Source organism: Aspergillus viridinutans (assembly GCF_018404265.1).
Source record: "Aspergillus viridinutans IFM 47045 DNA, scaffold_1, whole genome shotgun sequence".
Taxonomy (NCBI): Eukaryota; Fungi; Ascomycota; class Eurotiomycetes; order Eurotiales; family Aspergillaceae; genus Aspergillus; species Aspergillus viridinutans.
In genome coordinates, this window is record NW_025091217.1 from 3,857,696 (window position 1) to 3,875,987 (window position 18,292).

Consider the following 18,292-nt stretch of genomic DNA (forward strand, 5'->3'; position numbering starts at 1 on the left):
TGATAAACGCCGCATCTTATTGCTGGCTGATCCTTGGCTTAATTCTCCGGAAGGCCTTTCTCTTTGTGCTAGTAGCATCACCTATGTCCATGCATAATCTTGGACAAACATTTGCTCAGCGATGTGATATTTACCTGACCCCGATTTAGGGCCAGAAAAGGGACTCCTTAAGAGCCAGACGCATCTCCGAATTGGCCTGCGATGGAGTTTAGTATGTCGTTCGACTAGGTTGCATCTAGACATTGGGTTGAGCTTGCTGAAATAGCAAAAGGGCTCCGCAGAAAGACCTACAGCACAAGTAAAGGCACAGAACCTTGTCCTGATGTGGATGTGAACAGTTCGATAATAGAAACCGCTTCTGCTTTGTAAATAATTCCACAGGCATTCGAAACAGACGTGACGAAGCATATTAAGGGCTCACTTCTCCAATGCTGAGGATTACATTTAACACGTCCACTCGGAATCTACTACATAACTTCTGAGATTGATTTAGGAGTCATGGTCCAATCCCCCATTGATATTTCAATTTACTTCTATGTCTCATTCTGTCCCTCTTGTTTCTTTCGAATGCCTGTGCTATGCTGCTGATCTTGGTAGTGACCTAGTGAATGCCTCAAAATGCGGAGACCCTGATAAGATAAGCGGGTCGGAGGTACTTTGTTGCAGGCATTGCCACCCAAAGCTCACGTCTTCATCAAATCAGAATTTATATTGCCCTTCTGTTTGTTTTCATCTTTTAGCCAGTTTATCGTTGAGCTTCGGTCGATATGGCCTCAGGTCGGAAGGATTTCCTGAACCAACCTGCGCCCGAAAATTATGTCGCGGGTTTAGGTAGAGGTGCGACCGGCTTCACCACCCGTTCTGACTTGGGACCTGCGCGTGAGGGTCCTACACCTGAGCAGATTCAGGCCGCTCTTGCCAAGAGAGCGCAACTTCTCGGAGCAGCTCCCCCAACCGCATATGGCGCAGGACGCGAAAAGGGTGGACGAGAAGAGAAAGAGGAAGAAGAGGAAGACGAACGTTTTCAGGATCCGGACAATGAGGTTGGACTTTTTGCCTACGGGCAATTCGATCAAGAAGATGACGAGGCGGACCGCATCTACAAAGAAGTAGATGAGAAGATGGATAAGCGCCGGAAAGCAAGAAGGTTAGTACATGCCTCCCATTCCTGTATCTTGGAGATGCGTTGTTCATCGGGTTTACCCCCCGTTGTTTGGACAGATGACCGACTTGATTCCTTCGCCACCTATAGGGAAGCTCGAGAACGTCAAGAACGTGAAGAATACGAACGCAAAAATCCGAAAATTCAACAACAGTTCGCCGACCTGAAGCGCTCACTAGCCTCTGTTTCAGAAGAGCAATGGGCCAATCTTCCGGAAGTCGGAGACCTTACGGGGAAGAATCGAAGAGCTAAGCAGAACCTACGACAGCGCTTCTATGCGGTACCAGACAGCGTTATTGCCAGTGCAAGGGACTCCACTCAGTTCGAAACCACCATAGCCGAGGACGGCACCCAGACGGATGTCCGTGGAGGCGAGGCGGACGGCACGATGACGAACTTCGCGGATATTAGTGCTGCCCGTGATAAGGTGCTTAAGGTCAGGCTTGATCAAGCCGCCCGGGGTTCCACTGCTGATTCTTCCTCCGGGAGTGCGACCAACATCGACCCGAAAGGATATCTTACAAGTTTGACGCAGTCGGAGCTGAAAGCCGGCGAAGTCGAGATTGGCGACATCAAGCGAGTGCGTGTCTTATTGGAATCTGTAACCAAAACGAATCCTAAGCACGCTCCTGGATGGATTGCACTTGCGCGATTGGAAGAACTTGCTGGAAGAATTGTGGCCGCCAGGAACATCATTGCCAAGGGTTGCGAACTATGCCCGAAGAGTGAGGATGCGTGGCTCGAAAATATTCGTTTGAACGAAGGCCACAATGCCAAAGTCATCGCAGCCAATGCAATCAAGAATAATGATCGTTCCACAAGACTTTGGATTGAGGCCATGAGGCTGGAGTCCGACACTCGCGCCAAAAAGAATGTGCTTAGGCAAGCCATTCTCCACGTGCCCCAGTCAGTTACCATCTGGAAAGAAGCCGTTAACCTGGAAGAAGATCCCGCCGATGCACGTCTTTTACTGGCGAAGGCAGTCGAAATGATCCCTTTGTCTGTTGAGTTATGGCTTGCTCTTGCCCGTCTAGAAACTCCTGAAAATGCACAAAAGGTTCTGAATGCTGCTCGCAAGGCCGTCCCTACGAGTCATGAAGTTTGGATCGCGGCTGCACGATTGCAGGAGCAAATGGGCACTTTCGAGAAGGTCAATGTGATGAAGAGGGCAGTCCAAGCGCTGGCAAGGGAAAATGCCATGCTTAAGAGAGAGGAATGGATCGCGGAAGCTGAGAAGTGTGAGGAAGAGGGAGCCATTCTCACATGTGGCGCAATCATCCGCGAGACTCTCGGATGGGGGCTTGATGAAGATGATGACCGCAAGGATATCTGGATGGACGATGCGAAGGCCAGTATCGCCAGGGGCAAGTACGAGACTGCAAGAGCAATTTATGCTTATGCATTGCGTGTCTTTGTCAACCGTCGATCTATTTGGCTCGCGGCTGCCGACCTGGAGCGTAACCATGGCTCCAAAGAAGCTCTCTGGCAAGTCCTTGAGAAGGCAGTGGAGGCATGCCCTCAAAGCGAAGAGCTATGGCTCCAGCTCGCGAAGGAGAAGTGGCAAGCTGGCGAGATCGACGACGCTCGACGCGTGCTCGGGCGGGCTTTCAATCAGAATCCGAACAATGAGGACATCTGGCTCGCTGCTGTCAAATTGGAAGCGGATGCGGACCAGACAGATCAAGCTAGGGAACTCCTCGCAACCGCCCGACGGGAAGCTGGCACTGACCGTGTTTGGATCAAGAGTATCGCTTTTGAACGGCAACTGGGCAACATTGACGAGGCGCTTGATCTGGTGAATCAGGGTTTGCAGCTGTATCCCAAGGCCGATAAACTTTGGATGATGAAGGGGCAAATCTACGAATACCAGAACAAATATCCACAAGCCAGAGAGGCTTACAGTACTGGTACCAGAGCTTGTCCCAAGTCGGTGCCGCTTTGGCTCCTGGCCTCCAGACTTGAAGAGAAGTCTGGTGCCGTTGTCAAGGCTCGTTCAGTTCTCGATAGGGCACGCCTTGCCGTCCCAAAGAGCGCTGAGTTATGGACAGAGAGTGTCCGTGTGGAACGGCGTGCAAATAATATCGGACAGGCCAAGGTCTTGATGGCCAAGGCTCTGCAGGAAGTTCCGACCTCCGGTCTACTATGGAGCGAGAGTATCTGGCATCTCGAGCCTCGGGCGCAACGGAAGGCCCGTAGTTTGGAGGCGGTCAAGAAAGTCGATAACGACCCGATCCTCTTTATCACGGTAGCTCGTATATTTTGGGGTGAGCGTCGACTGGAAAAAGCCATGACGTGGTTCGAGAAAGCCATCGTGTCGGACAGCGATCACGGCGACGGCTGGGCTTGGTACTACAAATTCCTGCTGCAACATGGTACAGAGGTTCGTTCATCTTCGTCCGTTTCTGATTTATTGCCATCATTCCTTGCGACTAACGTGACTTTACGTACAGGAAAAACGAGCAGACGTTGTGGCCAAGTGCGTCTTGACTGAGCCCAAACATGGTGAGGTTTGGCAGTCTGTGGCCAAGGATCCAGCCAACGCACGCAAGTCGACGGAAGAGATTCTCAAGATGGTTGCAGACCGTCTCACACAGTGAATTAAATGTACACTATCAGGTTTTATTTTATTGCGTTATTCAGCCGAGACATTGATGCTATCACGGAGTTGGCGTTCCGGAGAATGGCAAGATCGAATAATTGACTCATGAGAATGCTTCCTAGAAGCAGAAATGATAGACATCTACATTATTAGTCTTATAAAGCAATGACAGCATTACATCTGAGGAGCAATGCAGTTAACCAGTGTGACATGTGCCACTGCGATGTAAGGCCGCCCATTATCAATAGATAGGTCAATGTGAAACTATCACAAGAGCAATTCTAGTAATATACAGTAAGATGAAGAGGAAGTAGCCCCAAAGAACGACATACAGAGCAATCCCCACTTAAGAAAGCTTCTTATCTTCTCATCAAAGGGCAAATATGTAAATTCGATCCCCGACATGCCCTGATTTGAAAAGAGAGAGGCGGGGGAAAAGAAAAGGGAAAAAGAGAAAGCTAAAGAGAACAGTGAATTAACCGAGTCCTGGGTATCAAGCGCGACTCGCAGCACATCCAAGCACTGTCATTTCCGTCTCTTCTTCACCATCGTGCATACATCCCTTCAGTATGAGCTGCCAAGGCTGTGAGAACCTTGATATGTCTTTCGACGTCGCTTCAAAGCTGAAGCCTAGGAAGCAAAACTCCACCAATAAACAAATACTGGGATAACAAGAGAAAAAGTGGGAAGAAATCGTACAACAGAGATTTCAGTTCGAACTCCATGCCAAATGCAAACTCATGATGTCCAACCAATGACAACAGTCCTTTGTGACTCCAAAGACGCCTTAACAGATGCCCCCTGTCCAAACCGGCATGCTGCAGTCCTTGCGCAGTAGTATAAACATGCTAAGCACATGCAACTAAGAAATCATAAATGAACTGCAAAGTGAGGAGGAAGGGGAAGGAGAATGAAGGGAAGGGGAGCTGGTTTCCCGACGAAGCCATTAGAGGCCATCATGGACGTAACAGCCAGGGAGACCGACTGTAGGTCGACAATGAACGCTCATGAGGCCAGAGAAAGGCACTCATCTAGTAACGAGCCCAACTGAGCCCGGTCTACCGCGGTGGCTCCTTCCCAGTCCAACAACTCTGCATCGTCCTCCACCTCCATTTCATCTGTGAACTGGATCGGTCTTGTGTCATTATCGGCAGTGTCGGCAACTTCCTCGATTTGGTCTTGTTTGTCGGTCTCCAATTCATCCTCGAAATAACCTCCCATAATATGATCGACAATAAGAGGCATATGACTGAGCACTCCTCCTCCAATTTCGAGCGCTAGTCGAAGATCGCGAACCCCGAGAGGCTTCCGATTCCTAGCTTCCTTGGCCTCGACGGGTAGAAGCCCAGTCGCGCTGTCTTTAACGATTTCGCCGCGAGTATAGGCTAGCTCTTCTAGCTCAAGTTGCTGTCGATATTTGCGCATCATCATGCCATTGATCGTGCCAGACGGGCCATTGCACCTGGTACGGGAAAACACCACGGATAGTACTTCCTTAACGAAAGTCTCTGTTGCAATCGCCATAAACTCAGCACACGGTAAGCCTGCACCGCTAACTACAGACTCCTCATAGCATATCGGTATCATTCGCGCATGTATTGATTCGGCGTCTGGAAACTCGCCAGTTTCCGATGCCAAGGGTTGCGCGTAGCGTTTCCGAATCTCTAACTCCCAATCTGGCGGTCACCGACCAGTTAGTCCGGCTTGATGAAAGTAGTGTTCAAGATGTGTATGAACTTACTTGTTTTATTCAAACCCCCAGCACTAGCTGGGACTTGGCTAGGGAGCTTGATCTGTTTCGCGAGATGATATTCTTCCACTTCATTGGGCACAATCTCATGAGGGTCACGCTGGTTATGACGACGACAAAGTCAGAGGCCGTCATAATCCACAGAATTCCTGGTGACATACCTCTGGAATAGCTTTTATTCGCCGACGGTCTCTGGGAGGTAATTGCATAACCTCTGTCTTCAACCTTGTCTCCGCGGCATCTCCAGAGGAGGGTTTCGATACGACCGACGGCTTGTCGTTCGCTGACACCCAACTTGCCACGCCATGGTCGGGGAGATCTCTTGTGAGGTTCCCTATGATCGCACATATGAAATTGTTGTGGAGATGTTCGGTCTTCTGGTCAGCGCAAATGATGTGATCAACGCGCGACGCGAGCTCATTTTGATTGAGATGTCCTGCCGCAGAGAATCAGTTTGTCAGTTTCATGATGAGCAAAACAAGCAAATTGAAGCGAACTGGAAGCAGGCGCGCATACCCAGAAGGAATAGGGTCGTAGATTCTTTGTACTCAGCCCAGTTTTCACCGATAGCGGCTTTGAGTTCCGTGTAGATAGGTTCGAGATCCAATCGCGGAACTGATATCAACGCCTTTGTAGACTTTTGTGTTGTCGCAGGGCCAGGTGCTGCGGTCTTGGATGATGCTGTCGCAGTTGATGCAGAGTCTGTCCGACTCAGGGCTGCCGGATCGATCTGCATGATTGCAAGGCTCGCAGAGGCGCGACGGGCTGCGCGAAGCCGGAAGTGGGGAGAACTAGGCCTTCATTAATAAGAATACATGCCATTAAACTGGCCCCCGATTTGCTCTGGAGGTCGCGGATGATGAAGGACCGGAAAAATGGTCGAGACCTCGATGAAAAAGGCGGCGCGTTGATGACCGAAGCGATGGAAGGAGGTCGGGGGTGAATCGTGGAGGTGGACGACTTCCCCGCCAAAAGCAGAAAGATGAGGTTCCAGTCACGACAACAGACCGCAATTGCGGCCAGGGTGTGCAGGTCGCAGAGACGCAGAGAGGACAATGCTACGGAGATACCCCGATGAATTTAAGAGGTAATGGACCATTGGTAAACTGCGTATAGAGCTCCAAAGAGTTTCATTCGGGATACGCCTAGTAAACTAACTTGACTACGTCCTCATTGAGCACACCGAATAATCTACCAATCTCTTCCATAATTTCCACAATCTCGGTCGATAATTGACCCGTCACCAGAACTACAATTAAGAGCAGTCAATGTCAGATCAATTTGCAGTATGTCGCTCCATAGAACGCCCATGCGTTCATGAGTGACGGAAAGGGACCAAGCTCAACTTACTGTAGGCATAGAGCAAGGCATAATCTTCATCTGTTGTTGACCGAGAAGCCTCGGGGTCCTTGCGATAGTGGAATATACGGGCAAGAAGTCGATCTCTTGCATGCTCAATGTTCGGAAGTACATCGATCAGCGGATATTCCAATTTCATAGAAGACGCCATGACTGTCAAGTGTTAGCTGGTCAGAAAACAGCAATGCGTTAGGGATTACACAAGATACTACCTGACAATAAGTGGCTGATGCGAGCAGACAAATGCTCTCTTTCCTGAGCTGTATAACTGAGCAGAGCCAGTTCACCTTCCGAAGCAGGCACATTTTTGATCATCTCTAGATTCATGGCGTGGAATGCGTTCACCATGCTCCTTGTGCGACGGAGTATATTGCTGTATGAAGCATCGGGAAACGGACTCTTCAGCTCAAATTCTGCGCGAGCTGCTGCTTGAAGAGCTTCCAGACGAGACAGAAACCGCTCAATCTCCAGCTTCTCTCTTGGGGTCATGAAGCCCATGAAATGTTCCCCTTTCGCCAGTAGGGACAACGGGTAGCGCTTCCAGATCAGACTCATACGAAGCCATAAGAGGCTCAGGCCGTCCTTGAGCTCCTTGCGTGCGCTAATAGGCCAAATGAGCCGCGTAATGACGATACCCCAGATGCAGCCAGACAAAACCGCTGCAACTCGATGGAGCGTTATGTCGGTGATGATGGGAGAGTCACCACCCTCATCCTGGTCGTCACTACCCTCTTTTTGCGTCAAAGAGTACGCGTACAGTACAGAAAGATTGTAGGTGAGCATAATGAATCGACCCATCGGTCCTTTCCCCATGACAACAATTATATAAGATGTCCAAGTTGCCATGACCAGACCGAGAATGGCCAGTCCAAACACGTTCCCATCGGTCACGTACCATGCCGTGATGGCACAGATCGCTCCTAGGCATGTACCTAGGAATCGAGAATAACCTGTGGTATTGGACGCCCCGATTGTCATAGAACACACCAACATATAGGATAACAAGCCCCATTCACCTCTCCAATGAGAATAGAACGGCCTTGTGGATTCAAGGAAGGCCGGCAAAGCGTACAGAGCTGCTCCTGTGCCGACCTTGATCGCGAACTTTGTGTCTTCACGTCGGAATACTCCAAGCGATTTCCAGATTCGATAACTGAGGCGCTCCTTCGCGGGCAGATTTTTCGGGCGTTGTGTTGAAGGTGTCAGTCTACCTGCCAGTCCAGAAGGACTGATAGAAGCCACAGTAGTCACCCCTTCTCCAACCGTTGGCCCAAGTAACGGTTGCTCTATACGATCTTTCCGTTAGGACCAAGTAGGTAAACTGAAGCACTTGTGCCAGCTTGACAGAACTTACCAGAATCGAGAGGCTTCGTGTTCTGGGTTTGGGCTGTTCTCAACCGCCATACTTTTAACCAGCCCCATGACCTCCCATTAGGTCTCTCCTCGGCTTCTAGTTGTAGTTGGTCTAAGATAGCCAGCAGGCCTTTCAGCTGTTCGCCAAATTCCAGCAGCGAGAAACTGAAATGTCCGCAGCTGGCAGAAACTTCCTCGAGATCAGCTTCTACCTCCGGCGTTTGGATCTGTGAAAGTTCCTTCTGGCGATAGATAACCTTCAAAGCTTCCTCTCGCGATTGTTGATAAAGTTCCAGCGCGCGATCAAGACTAACATGGAACCTACTGTTGACAGAGACTTTATAGTCAGGCGCAGGCGTAAAAGGAATCTCTTCGAAAATTTCTTTCAAGGTGAAAGCAAGGGATCGCTGTTGACTGTTAGCATAATCTCAGCGTGGTTCGATCAAAAAGAGATTACATACCATGGAAGGCCCTAAGTGGCTGATGAACAGCGCAAACAAGTCTTCAGGATGAAGGGTATGCTCGACAGAAGATCCTTCGTCTCGGTCCGGATCTGGATCAAAGTGGTCTCCACTGAGTCGGCGATCATCTTCAGCTGCTGCCTCTTCCTCTCCCCCAGGTTGTTGTTCAGGCATCTCGTCAATTGATTCGAGAAGTGTACTGTGCCCGTGCGAGGAGTACAGACTTGGCGATGGCCCATGGTCAGTACCATTGGGAGTATTCTTTTTATCGCGACAGGATACTGGATCAACCAGCTTCGCTTGCTTCAAAAGTTGGAATTGCAGAGAAGCAGCACTGCGTAGTCCTCCCATATTGTGTGTGATATCTTGGACCCACCGAACTAAGTTCTTTTCTAGCCTGTATTCTTTTTCTGTTCCCGCGACGAAGTGCTCAAGCTTTGCCTCTCGGACAAGCTTGTCGAGTTGGGCATATGCCTTTTTGTGTCGCTCAGCTGCGTCGAGGAACTCGGCCGTGTGAAGGTCCTCCTCGGAGCCACTTAGAAAACTGTCCGTAATGAGGGCCAGCATGATTGCCAGAGTCTCAGTGACAATAGCGAGGTTCGAGCGCAGTTTTTTCCGCGCAGAGATGGGGAATATCAAGAATGACACCGCCATGGCAACGGTGACGCCCATGACGACCATCTTCAAGACTTGGACGACCTTTGTGAAGGACAAATCTCCGCTTTGCACCGCACCTTCTTTCGTCAATACGGTGATCGACGCAAGCGAAGCAAGGGAACAGGCGACGTTCACAAGCGGATCGCCGAATCTTTGCTTCGTCCATCCTATGAAGCCCAAGCCACCTCCGCAGAACACTATAAGAACAACGGCATGGCCAACTGCGCGCATGTCCAGCGTATCCTGGAAGAACATGCTAACACACATGCTCGTTAGGGAAATGAAGGCTGCATATAGGAAGGCCAAGAGAGCGCAAATCAGCGCCTTGTACATGCTGCCTTGGGACCGCGCTGGATGGAAATATACTGTGACAGTAGCCACCACATGCTTGCCATCTTGATGACCCAGGAAGGCCGCAACCGCGGGAATGAAAGTAGCAAGAGACCCGAGTAGATAGGCCAAACTGCATTTTAAAACCCCCGTTCCGGGCTCGGAGGCGACAAAATCACGCGTCCAACGCCATACGTCTGAAATTCGACTGCAAATCCGCGATAAAACGTCTTGACGGTTCGTGGAGACTTCCCCGGAGAGAAGGCCCCGTCGCTCCTCATCATCATTGCTGGTTACAATATATGAGCTCCGTAAATTGACAAGCCCTCTTAAGCGTTGACCAGTCTTTGGTAGAACAAACGTCGCTTGTCGAAGCTGCATGAAATACCAAAGTTAGAATGGCCGATGTCTAAATCTGAGAGCTGGGGACGGTGATCCATGTTACCTTCGTTGGGCGCAGAAAGCGACGGGAACCTCTAGATGAGTCCCCAGACAGAGACATGTTACCAACTCATTGTCCTTTGCCTTTCGCAAGGCACACGAGAGAGGACATTACTGTGAACTTATGCAGTATTATTGGGTATCGAGTCGCATATGTTCAGCAGAATCTTTGTTGACGCTGCCCGGACTGTTTGGGCGATCATTTGGGGGTGTCCACTTTAGGCCGGTGTGGAGCGCGCCAGCAGCCATTACGTAGTGATACCAAGCAATACATACTCTGTAGCTACTGCCACATCCTTTGAAAGCATCGATTACGCACTCAGACAAAGAACGCTTACTATTGTCGCTACAATATGTAGTCGAACGAAAGATAATATGTGCAGATGTTATGCTCAGATTCTGACAATATATCCATCGACAATCCGAAGCCCGAAGCATGATTAGCAATCAAGTATTACGAGCTCCAATGGTAGTCTTCACTGTCGCCTTGGTGGCATCGATATGATCCTATTCCAAGCCTTCTACCTTCCAAACCTTGACTGCGGCATCAGCGCCAGCGGAGGCAATCCTAGACCCGCCTGCAAGCCAGGCAACACCATTGACACCCTCCTTGTGAGCATTGGACACTTGTAACCAATCTCCTTGGTTGGCTAAACTCCACACAAAGATGTTCGTATCCAAAGAACCGCTCGCTAAGAGTGTGCCACTTCCGTTCCATGCAATAGAAGTGATTCTTGCTGTGTGTGCCGTCCAACGGTCAGTGACCAGACTGCCGTCGGCCACCTGGTACACGAGCACGCGTCCTCGCGAGTCACCAATGGCCAGCAGAGACCCATTGGGCGAAAAGGCAAGAGCAGACACTGGGTTCCGAGAGGCTTTGATGTCTGTCTTGGGAGACAGACTCGAGTTGGAGATTTCACAGATCTGCACGGACGAATCTTCGCCTCCAACCGCCGCGACATTGCCATGAGCCGCGACAGCAGTAACTGCCGATTTTGGTTTGAAATCACCGGTCTTCTTTCCATCCTTATAGATCTCAACGCCTTCGGATGTACCCACCAAAACTGTCGAGTCACCGGCGGCGACACTCTTGGGCTGCCCAGAAAGCTTGGAGTTACTTCCAGTGTATGTTCTGGCGCCGACATCGACGGACCGTAACGTATCATCCCAAGCCACACTGTAAATCCTGCCAGTTCCTTCCTGTGTCGACGCGAGACCTGAGACATATGCCGAATGGCAGTCACCGTCCGCCTCTTCAGCGGCTCCAGTGGATACGTCCCAGCTGCACACCCTTCCATCAAAGCTGCCGGCCCACAGTGTCTCGTCCTTACCCTCAGAGCGGGATTCAGTCAAGGATGTTATGCTCTTCTGATGACCTTGAATTACCTGTCTAGGCTCAGGCGTCCCTTCAACTAGGTAGTTCAGGTCACCGCTGAGTGATAGACTAATAAGCAGATTGTCGCTTCTGCCGGAAGGCCAAACCACTCCCACTTGCTGATCGCGGACGTTGGAGCTTCCTTCCTCTCCCAGGGTCCAGCTCTGGCAGACCTTGCCTGCCTCCGCATCCCAGATCTTCACGGTTCGATCAGCGCTTGCGGTGACAAACTTCTTCGAATCCTTCGACCATGACACGCTGAAGATACTTCCTTTATGCTCTCCTTCGCCGATCTGACCTTTGGGTTCGCCAGTCTTCCCATCGTAGAGCCAGATCTTTCGATCGGCACCAACACTAACCAATGTCGAACCATCGGGGCTGAATCCAACTCCATATATGTAATTTGTGTGCTTGTCCCTAATTCCGGTATTGAATTTGAACGGCGCTCCGTGGTAAAAGACTAGATTCTTGTCGTCACCAGCGGCTGCCGCTCTCAGCGGTCTTTGTTGCCTGATGGAGACGGAATTGATCTGCTGTGTATGCCCATAGATCTCACCAACAGTGTTGCCACTATCCCAAGTGATACAGTGGCCGTACCTCTGTTTTCCATCACCAACGGCGATGATGCGCTGAGAGTCGCCGTCCCAGGCGAGATCATTGATACGACCGTTAACAATGCTGTATTCACCCTTTGTGATTCCTTCACCGACGCAATCCCAAACTCTTACTAGACCAGTAGCGTCGCCACTGGCAACGTAAAAGCCAGAAGGCGAGAAGCGAGCAACTGTCGTCTGCGCCTTATGTTCGGTATACTGCCTAGCGATGGAGGGGTTATCGATCGAACGCAAGAAGATCGATTTACCGGACTGTGTGCCAAATTTTATCAGCTATCGTTGATTCTGATTGTCAGAAAGCTTGCACCACGAAATTCATACCGCATAAGCCAAACGTTCTCCTTTCGCATCCGAGGACAAGTGGGTGGGCTGACCCCTCGTGGTGGAGGGGCTGGCGGCCCAGATGGATTCTACGAGTCCAGTCAGCACTTATATCGGTTAGAGGAAGGAACAGAAGAAATCAACCATTGGTGATTGGCATGACTGGACCAGCAGACAATGACAAATGATCGATAATATAAAAGCGCACAGCCGGGGGGGGCCGGGGGGAGGAGTAGATAGTTGACAAGGTTGGAGGATGGGGGATTGTTTACTCCACCACTGCTTTCGACGGGGACCTTTTGACGTATGTATTAGTGGGGAAGGCCAGTTGAGCAACCACAACCAAAACCCCCTGAAACAGAGAAGCAGGAATGACCTAAAAATCTAAAGAATCAAGTCTGATTGTGTAAATAGCTGAGGTGACGGTATAGATTCTATCCATAACATAGCCCTTCTCAATTCAATCAATAGTAGTAGTACAGGTATCTCCCATTGCAAACATCTTGGGGATTGATAATTGTGACAAGACATGAAAATTAAACAACTCCGGCCGTGCATATTTCGACATCATATTGAATACCCGCAAACGAGCTCCCGCGTCTAATAGATGGGGGTTCCCTCCATCCTCGCCTTTGCTTCCGCTGCCAGGATCTCCGGATGTCTGTGGACACTTGGCATGAGGCCGATGCCGATTGCTCTCCGGATAGCCTTTGCAATCTTTCGCTGATTGACGGGTCGTAGGCCGGTTGTGCTTCTGTGCTTTATGCGGCCCATTGGGGTGATGTATTCGGACATTATAGAAAAGTTCTGTGGTGGAATTAATTCCTGGTTAGCCATCTACCGCCATCTTTGCGTTCAAACGAGAACGAGAGCATAGCGTTCTGGATTTCAAGCGAACCTTGTAAAGATCAAGCGGATTCATGTTCAAAGCGTCGAAAGCATCTGCTGCCGGGCCCTGGCGCTTTCTCCACTTCTTCATTTCTGCCGGACTGAGATCATGGGGAGCGTAGATATCACCAGCTTTCCAATCACGAGTCTGAAACTTCTCTAGGGCCCTACTTTCACCTTGGGCCTTTTGGTCCTCGAGGAATTTTTGGCGGTTTGGTAGGCGACGGCGCTGGAACACTCTGTCTAAACGCAAGTCAACGGCAGGTCCAAAAAGCATTCTTCGAAAGGATTTCTCAAATTATTCTTCGAGAAATAGGGGAAAGGAGATATGCGCACTTTGAAACACGGCAGCAGTACGTTGATGGGCTGTCTTGCTGGGCAGAGTTGAACTCCATCGGCAAGTCGACAAGGAACCAAGACTTAAGCCTAATGACCGAAAAGGTGATGGAGAAAGGAGATTGGAGACCATCTTGTCGACACTGTCTTCCCCCGGCCTTCACAAATTCAGAAGTGGAGGACGTTTGGAGATGAGACGAAATCACTGCTAGACTGGAGATCGGAGCCTGTCAGGAAGTGGAGCAATCAGATCGGATTTCTTTTCGCTGTGCCAAGAGCCGCACCACTTCCGCTGCTGTCTCCCTAGACAAGGAATCTCTTTCATTGCTCTTTTATCAACGTCCACCAAATTCAAGGGACCTTCGGCATTCCTCGATGATGCAAATTGGCACCTTTGACTCTATTAAATCAATAAATACTCTGGATCGGCTCTGGAGCCTCGAGGGATTGTTTCAAGACCTATCCGCCAGCTGGTCGCTCTTCCGGCTTTTATCAACATGCAATCCCATCTTACCAGACGAGTGTTTCGAGCCATCCTAAATAATGAGCCTTTATTCCCCTTGCAATGCTGCAATCGACTTCTTCAGATTACGCGACATCACCGGAGTCGAAGGCTAGACATTATCAATCCGCACCATGCTCAACGACGGAGCCTTTTCGCGTTCAACATGGCACCCCCAGCCAATACTCTTCAACCTACAACTTTACCTTCTGAGGCTGGCTTGAAACCGATGAGGGACTTAAAGAGAGCTCTATCCGACAAAAGTAGGGGTCCTGCACTTGGTGTATTGACAAAGGCGTTTCATGACTTCTTCGTGGCGCGAGCGGAGAATTCCGAAGTCATTACGGGGTATCAGGCGCAACTGCTCTCCATGACATGGAAATACGTTAGATCTCGTGAAGCCGAGCTGGAAGCTGAAGACTGGCAGACAATGTATTCTACAGAGAACCTTGAGAATGTGCTGTTTGTCCTGTCAGAAGCCAAATGCCTTCCGGAATCGCGTGAAGCCGTTCTCAAGGTAGCACGTTTCGCTTTTCTGGAACTGTGTGCTGATCATGGCTATGGTGTGAATAATATTAGTCGACCTGCCCTCTCTGCCTATATCAAATTCCAGGCCTTGAATGGCAACCCGGAGGAAGCACGGCACGTTGTCGAGAGGTTTTGGAGCAGGCTGCGCAAGACCAAGCCCTCGCCATGGCTTACAGTGATGAGAGGCTTTGCCATGAACAATGATAAGCAGCAACTCCGCTGGACCACCAAGAAGAAATTCGATGAGCTCGGTATCAAATTCGATAGCGAAACTCATGAGCAATTGGTCAAAATGCTCATTGAGCAAGACTTACTGTCGGCTGTCAAAATCATGTATGAGTGTCCAATTTCTGGCGAGATTGAGCCCACGCTTGCTACCAAGGAAGCTGTGGTTAAATATGCCCTTCTCAAATCCGAGATATCGTGGGCGAAGCCTATCGTTGAGTCAGTCTCTCAGGCCCCCAAATCAGAGACTGTGGGCATGATGTTGCTTTGGGAAGCGGTCCATGGCAGGACCGCCTCCGAGATCTCGGAAATGCTTCAGACATGGGCATTGGAGGATCCTAACGTGAAGACAGCGCTTACTGCCTCTCACATTAATAACCTCATTCAATACGCCAATTCCATCAAGAACCCGCAGCTTGCCACCGACTTTGCCGCGCTAGCTTCTCAATGGAATGTTGTGCCAGATACGCAAACACGTCTCCTGCGGTTGGAAGCTGAAATTATCGCTGGCAATGTGAGACAGACGATGGAATCGGTGGAAGAATTACAAGACGTCGGCTCATTCACACTTGAGAATTTGCCATTAATGAATAGGCTCCTAAGTATGCTTTGCTTGTTGGGGAAAGATGATGCCTTGTACGACCGCGTTTCGGCTTTTCTGGACCCATTATTTGAGAACGACGTCCGTCTAGAGGCAGACACCCTCGCAGCGCTGACGCACCTCTTGCTCTACCGACACGACTGGGAAGGCGTGTCAGAATTGCTTCGCCCCCGTCTCGGATCGTACGACTCGGAGGAAAGGACGAAAATCCGGCAGGCGCTCACTAATTACATCTTGGATACCACTCAGGATAGTGCAGACGCGTGGGAGGCATACGGATTGCTGCAGGTCGCCTTTCCAGAAACAGGTGTGAGCATGAGGACTGAGATCATGACGTCCTTCTTCAGGCGCAAAAGAGGCGATCTCGCGGTCCTCGTGTTTGGGCATATGCGCCAAGCTGAGGACTTCGCGCGACGGCCGAAGCCTGATACTTATGCGCGGTGTTTCCAAGGCATTGCTCAAATGCAAGACGCTAAAAACCTGGAGCTCGTCCACAACATGCTCAAGTTGGATGTAGAAGTGGACCTCAACACCCGACTGCTAAACGAGCTGATGCTGGCTTACGCCTGTTGTGATATGCCAGATAAGAGCATGGAGATCTTCCGCGACATTCTGCAGTCAGAGGAAGGACCGTCAACCAGGACGATCTTGGCTTTCTTCAGGATGTGCGAGAAGCATCATCATGGAACCCAAGAGGCGATGAGGATGATGGACAAGGTCAAACTACTCGAGATCGAGATTGACCGACGGCTGTATATAGCATACGTCGAAGCGTTGGCTGCACAGTGCGAGTTTGAGCTTGCGACTCAGGCGATTGACAAGATGCAAGAGGAAATCGGATACTCTCCGACTTACGACTCGTATGTCACCTTTCCTCTGACAGACACTTTATTTTGACGCCGTTGTTGTGGCGACACTGCTAACAGTTCACGTTGTAGAATTGGGCGCCTCTACAATGCCATTCCGTACCAATACTGGAAAGATGAGGTCGAAAAGTGGGCCAAAACGCACTACCCGGAGCAATGGGCACAGCTTGAGAAACTCGAACGCACCGATCATGAAGAGGGCTTCAAGTTTGAGTTGGATAGCCGATAATCCTGGCCTATAGGGGGCATTCATTGTACATATCTTATACGCTGCAGCATTCTGTACAATATAATAAGGAACGAAGTACCAGATCAGATCAAAGCGAACCACCCCCTCTTGGTCTCCAAGGCTAGGTACCGTATTTTCAGTCTTTCAGCCAACACGAATTTTGGTCGTGACACGACGATGCGCTCTGTACAGCGCAGCATCGCTTGAGATGGAATCTAGGGTCCGCAGCCTGCGGATCCAAGTGTGACCCCGAAGCTGCTGAAATGACCTGCTGTCACGCCTACCATGCCATTACCAGCGGAGCATTGCAGATCCCTCTCGCCCGAGCATTTGAGGGTAGTGCCTGAAGTACCGTAGCTGTAGTACTCCTACAGAGAGACACCGAATGAGCAAGAAGGGAAAGCATTGACAGCTTGGCTCAAGGACTTGGGACCGAGAAATCAAACCCGGAGAGACTTACAATTCCATAATGAACAAAGTTATACGGCGCCGTCACATACATGTTCTGGTAGCTCATAGCGTTAGCACTACCATCCGATTCTAGTCAGCACCTCACTGCCCAGCACAGCACTTACAGGAACACCATCATTCGCATTATTTCCCCGGATAAGCGTCCCGTTCTGCGCAGTGCCAAAGTCGACGAATGCCTGGTTGCCAATCGGAAATGCCGCGAGGGCATTGCTTCTGATCGGCTTGGTTGGGAAATTCTGCGCCAAAGCAATATAAGACATGTATGTCAGTGCGCCGCCGAGCGAGTGTCCCGTGGACTCGAGGGTATAGCCCGGATACTGGGCAATCAGGCTCTGGACCTCGGCGATGACTTCGTCGTGGACGGCGGCCCAGGGTCCGTACACGCCGTTCATGATCGTGACGCCGGAGGGGAAGCTGACGCCAGCCAAGGTCGGGGTGACCTGGGTGGTGTCGACATCGTTGAGGAGATCCGTGGCCGTGGTCGACCCTCTCATGACGACCGCGATGGTCTTCTTCGTGGTAGAGTAGCCGATATAACCCTAGGGTCATTGCACGTGTGAGCGACGGTCCAGGCTTACTCTGATTCTCAATGAACAACAGGCCAAGGCACCTGGGTATCGGTTGCCAGATCATAGATCTGCTTGGTGATGGCGACATCGAAAGCAGAGCCCACGCAGCCTGTATAGGCAGCAGAGGAGAGCTCGGCGGCTCACTGCAAGTCGGGGAAAGCGGATGGATCTGCCGCATGTCAATTAGACAGACAAGTGCTTGTACGGTCACTGTCTCACGAACCGGAGGTAGCCCGAGATTCCAGCAGGGGTGCAGCGCACACAAAGGACGCCAAGGAGAGTCCTGCAATGATAACGAAACCCTTGGAAAGCATCTTGTCCTTCTGTAGAGGTCTGGCGAAACTCAACGATGCGATTCACTGAGACTGCTGATGAAAGCGGCCATCCAACAAGACATTCTGGAGCCTTTTATACCACAACCTGCCTTCTCCAACCGAGGCGAGGCCTCAAGAAAGCCCACGATGCGTCCGTCTGCCATTAGAGATTTCTCTCTGCTGTCATCACAACGACAATGGCACGGACATCCTGTCCCCAATCACCCTGAAACACCCAGTTCAAACGCTGCAGTACGAATTGATGCAGTAATCTTGCATATCAAAGTACAGTAGCGGACTCTCCTTCGTCCTCTTTTCCGAAATATCCGACCAACAACCCT

The 18,292-nt window shown here is 50.5% G+C and overlaps 6 protein-coding genes across 6 annotated transcripts; 2 read left to right on the top strand and 4 right to left on the bottom strand.

Annotated features, from left to right (window-relative positions):
• Positions 1-767: 767 nt before the first annotated feature.
• Positions 768-3,759, top strand: Aspvir_001092 (U4/U6-U5 snRNP complex subunit PRP6; the record flags this gene model as incomplete). Its single annotated transcript, XM_043266222.1, has 3 exons — positions 768-1,147; positions 1,253-3,542; positions 3,613-3,759. 3 exons carry the CDS (start codon positions 768-770, stop codon positions 3,757-3,759), a joined length of 2,817 nt encoding a protein of 938 aa, XP_043122157.1.
• A 1,007-nt stretch (positions 3,760-4,766) lies between these two features.
• Aspvir_001093 (uncharacterized protein) lies at positions 4,767-10,052 on the bottom strand (the record flags this gene model as incomplete). Its single annotated transcript, XM_043266223.1, has 9 exons — positions 4,767-5,437; positions 5,503-5,596; positions 5,673-5,947; positions 6,028-6,302; positions 6,670-6,760; positions 6,862-7,023; positions 7,083-8,156; positions 8,225-8,630; positions 8,685-10,052. 9 exons carry the CDS (start codon positions 10,050-10,052, stop codon positions 4,767-4,769), a joined length of 4,416 nt encoding a protein of 1,471 aa, XP_043122158.1.
• Positions 10,053-10,619: 567 nt separating this feature from the next.
• Positions 10,620-12,582, bottom strand: Aspvir_001094 (WD40 repeat domain-containing protein; the record flags this gene model as incomplete). Its single annotated transcript, XM_043266224.1, has 3 exons — positions 10,620-12,353; positions 12,423-12,511; positions 12,567-12,582. The coding sequence occupies 3 exons, from the start codon at positions 12,580-12,582 to the stop codon at positions 10,620-10,622; spliced, it is 1,839 nt and encodes a 612-aa protein (XP_043122159.1).
• A 440-nt stretch (positions 12,583-13,022) lies between these two features.
• On the bottom strand, positions 13,023-13,779 carry Aspvir_001095 (mitochondrial 37S ribosomal protein bS18m; the record flags this gene model as incomplete). Its single annotated transcript, XM_043266225.1, has 3 exons — positions 13,023-13,229; positions 13,321-13,553; positions 13,647-13,779. 3 exons carry the CDS (start codon positions 13,777-13,779, stop codon positions 13,023-13,025), a joined length of 573 nt encoding a protein of 190 aa, XP_043122160.1.
• A 535-nt stretch (positions 13,780-14,314) lies between these two features.
• Aspvir_001096 (putative mitochondrial respiratory complex I chaperone (Cia84)) lies at positions 14,315-16,597 on the top strand (the record flags this gene model as incomplete). The annotated part of the gene is made up of 2 exons (XM_043266226.1): positions 14,315-16,362; positions 16,441-16,597. The coding sequence occupies 2 exons, from the start codon at positions 14,315-14,317 to the stop codon at positions 16,595-16,597; spliced, it is 2,205 nt and encodes a 734-aa protein (XP_043122161.1).
• A 215-nt stretch (positions 16,598-16,812) lies between these two features.
• On the bottom strand, positions 16,813-17,951 carry Aspvir_001097 (putative alkaline lipase; the record flags this gene model as incomplete). The annotated part of the gene is made up of 5 exons (XM_043266227.1): positions 16,813-16,965; positions 17,058-17,102; positions 17,173-17,607; positions 17,679-17,746; positions 17,861-17,951. 5 exons carry the CDS (start codon positions 17,949-17,951, stop codon positions 16,813-16,815), a joined length of 792 nt encoding a protein of 263 aa, XP_043122162.1.
• Positions 17,952-18,292: the final 341 nt, after the last annotated feature.